Raw genomic sequence first — 3,118 nt, 5'->3', positions numbered from 1 at the left:
AAAAAAAAAAAAAAAAAAATATATATATATATATAAACATAACACATATAAACCAAAGAAGTGAGTGAGCCTTGGCCGTCCTGCAGTCTCCTGTTTGAGCAGCCAGGGCTTGGCTTCTGCTTGGACACATGTGTCAACCACTGCTCCTAAGAATAGACACCTGACCCTCTAACACACCCACCCAAATATCTCACTCTAAAGACCAAAGATGTATACTTCACAGGGTCCTCAGGCTTTGCTATGGCCAAGAGGCAAGGAATACTCAAAGTACCAGAAAGTGTAAGGTCCTGAGAGAGCAGAGGTCAAGCTTTCCCTGTAGGCGACACTTCCCTGACTCCACAGAATCCTCCCTAATTCCTCAGCTTATTCAGGGATGATGTTACAGGAATAAGGAATTCCTTCACCACATCAAGTTGCAAAGCGCTGAATAAATCTCAGTGAAACAGCTTTCATTTTATAAAACATTACTGCCATATTAAGAGCAGTGATGATGGGCATGGTGTCTCATGCCTGTAATCCCAGCACTTTGGAAGGCAGAAATGAGAGGACTGCCTGAGCCCAGGGGTTCAAGTCCAGTCTGGGCAACTTGGCAAGACCTTCTCTCGACAATAAATCAAAAAATTAGCCAGGTATGGTGGCGCTCAACTGTAGTTCCAGCTACTTGGAAGACTGAGGCAGAAGGATTGCCTGAGCCCAGCCGGGTGAAGCTGCAGTGGCCATGAGCAGGCAAGAGTGAGACTTCAAAAAAAACTAAGGGCAGTGAGTGAGAAGTCACTGCAGCGGCCATTAACGGGCCATGGGTGCCAAAGCTGAGATCCTTGACATCTACCAACACCTAAGGTACTTCTGTGTTCACTGGGGCATCATCTGCCAATACTCCACTGCCATTCAGAGGCCTGTTGCAAAGTGCCCTCTGTTGGATCTGCCACCCCTGAACACTGACCCTGGACCTCCAGAATGAAATTGAGGGATCCTGAGTACTGTGGAGGGAAGGAGAAATAGGGGCAGACCCAAGTGGAGATACCCCAGAAACTGCTCCTTTCCACCCTCCTCCTCCTCCCAAGCCCCTCCCTGAATTTATTATCCTTTAGTTGTCCCCTCTGGGTCTTCTTAGAACAATCTTCTGTCTACACCAGATCACCTGCATCACCTGTTATTCCTCCACTAAGCAGGAAAGAGCCATCTCCATATTGCTCCAGTCCATCTTTCCCACCAGCCAGCTGCCATCCCACCATCATTCAGTCTGAAACACCCATCATCTCACCGCTTTGAGTTTCCAAACAGAGCTAGGGCTGCTGTTTCCAGAAGCCACACGTGTGCTCCTAACTTGCCCTCAGTATCCTACTGACCAGGGGTTTACTGCATGGGTAAATGCCCCCAAAAGGAAGGAAGCCCCAGCCCAGCAGGGCGTGTCCATTCCTTTCTGCCTCTGTGCCATTGCCCATTCTGGTCTCTGGAACTGGATACCCTCCTCCCCAGAGACTCAGTTCAAATGTCACCCCCTGCGGATAGCTACCCCTGCCTCCCGCGGGCATCTACTCAGCAACGGCAAAAGCCACGCCGGGATCTTTCACATGGGAGGCAGGTATTCTGGCCAAGGCTCTCGCATCCCGGCCGGGCCCTCTCAGTTCCCGCTGAGCCCCACTGCCACGCGGGTTTGCACCCCATTTCTGAGATGAGGGAAGGGGACCCTGTCTGACCATCAGTCATAGGGTCTGGGGTTCGGTTCCGCTGCTGCGCTCGGGCAGTCTGTTTTGGGACCAAGGGCTAGCTGCCTGGCAATGGGGAGGGGCTGACAGGGCGATCGGGACCCCCACTGCGGACCGGTGGCGGAGGGGAGGCGCCAGCCGCTCTCCCGGCGCTCTGCACGGAGGGAGCACAGGCGCCGGGCCCGGACCCGCCCGCCCCTCTGCGCGTCGGTGCGGGGAATCCCGAGCCCAGGAGCCACCGACTCTCGACCCGCGTCCGCGACATGGGGGGTCACCTCCTCCCCGGCCACTGCCGCTTCGGCCGCCGCTCCTGCTCTTCCGGGGTCCCCAGCCCCTGCCGCTGTCGTTCCCGCCGCCGCGAGGCCGCCCGGGTCACTCCTACCGCTGCGGCCTCCATGACACCGTCCAGGCCGCCGCTAGGGCCGCAGCGTCACCGGCCCTGAAAGCCAATCACAGGTCCGCGCCCGCCTCCGCGCTGCCCTCAGCCAATGGGGAGTGCGCGGCGCAACGGCGCCGCTCGGATGCGCCTCCGAGTGGACCCAGAGCGGCCCCGCGGCGGGGAATTTGTAGCCGGAGACGAGCCGGGGGCGGGGCCTCGGGGGCGGGGCCTCGGGGGCGGGGCTTTGCGTGGGGCAGGGCCGCGGGGAGGAACCGGGTCCAGGGTTCCAGAAAGCTTTACGAGGTTCTGAAAGGCTTCGGAGGTTCCTGTCTGCGTGTTCTTGTTCTAGCCCCATCAGCCTCCTTTTCTGAGCAACTTGAGGTTTATCACAGAGAGATTAAGCATTCTCCCAAAGGCACAAAGTCAATAAATGGTAGAAAGGGGATTTTAACTCGGTCACCTCTATTAAAAGAAAATTTTCCAGGAAAAAGCCTGATTTTCATTCCAATACAAATATCAACAAGTGTTAAAGATTTTGCTCTGCTTGTTAACCACTTGAGGAACCAGACAGGTGTCATACCGGTTCAAAAAGGGCTCAAATTAAAGACCCATCTCTAGATGAGGAGTATGGAAGGAATATGTGAGTGGAGCCAGGAATCTTTCCACCAGGGGTGTGGAGGGGTCGTTGAACCTCTACTGGACAAGACAATTACAAAGAGCTGTAAAAAAGAAGGTGTGAGGTTGGAATCAGACCACGTGGAGACTGTGCAGTATGTAGCATGCATAACTTTCTGTGGAAACACATATTTCTTTCTACACTGCTCTGCAATGACTGCACTGCCCCTGAGCATGCAGGGCCTGGAGTGGCTCATCAGCCAGAGTTGGCACCACCCAGAATCCTGGGTTCAAAAAGCACAGGAAATGTGATAGAACGGAGGCCTGAGCAGGGAAGAGAAGGGCCTGAGAAGCTAGGACTCATGGCTGGGCCCCACAGGGCCAGCTGAGGCTCTCCTCTCCCCAGAACCCAACG

The 3,118-nt window shown here is 55.0% G+C and overlaps 1 protein-coding gene across 1 annotated transcript in view; it reads right to left on the bottom strand.

Moving 5' to 3' along the window:
• ENGASE (endo-beta-N-acetylglucosaminidase) overlaps nucleotides 1–2,106 on the bottom strand; it is a 10,434-nt gene extending 8,328 nt beyond the window's left edge. The window contains exon 1 of the mRNA XM_008048305.1: nucleotides 1,985–2,106. Coding sequence (XP_008046496.1) covers nucleotides 1,985–2,106 — 122 coding nt within the window. The remainder of the gene's footprint in view (nucleotides 1–1,984) is intronic.
• Between the last annotated feature and the right edge of the window lie 1,012 nt (nucleotides 2,107–3,118).

This window comes from Carlito syrichta, unplaced genomic scaffold (assembly GCF_000164805.1).
Source record: "Carlito syrichta isolate Samal-C Ts95f unplaced genomic scaffold, Tarsius_syrichta-2.0.1 Scaffold123321, whole genome shotgun sequence".
NCBI classification, from domain to species: Eukaryota; Metazoa; Chordata; class Mammalia; order Primates; family Tarsiidae; genus Carlito; species Carlito syrichta.
The sequence above is the reverse complement of the archived record's forward strand: the minus strand, read 5'-3'. Positions and strand labels throughout refer to the sequence as shown.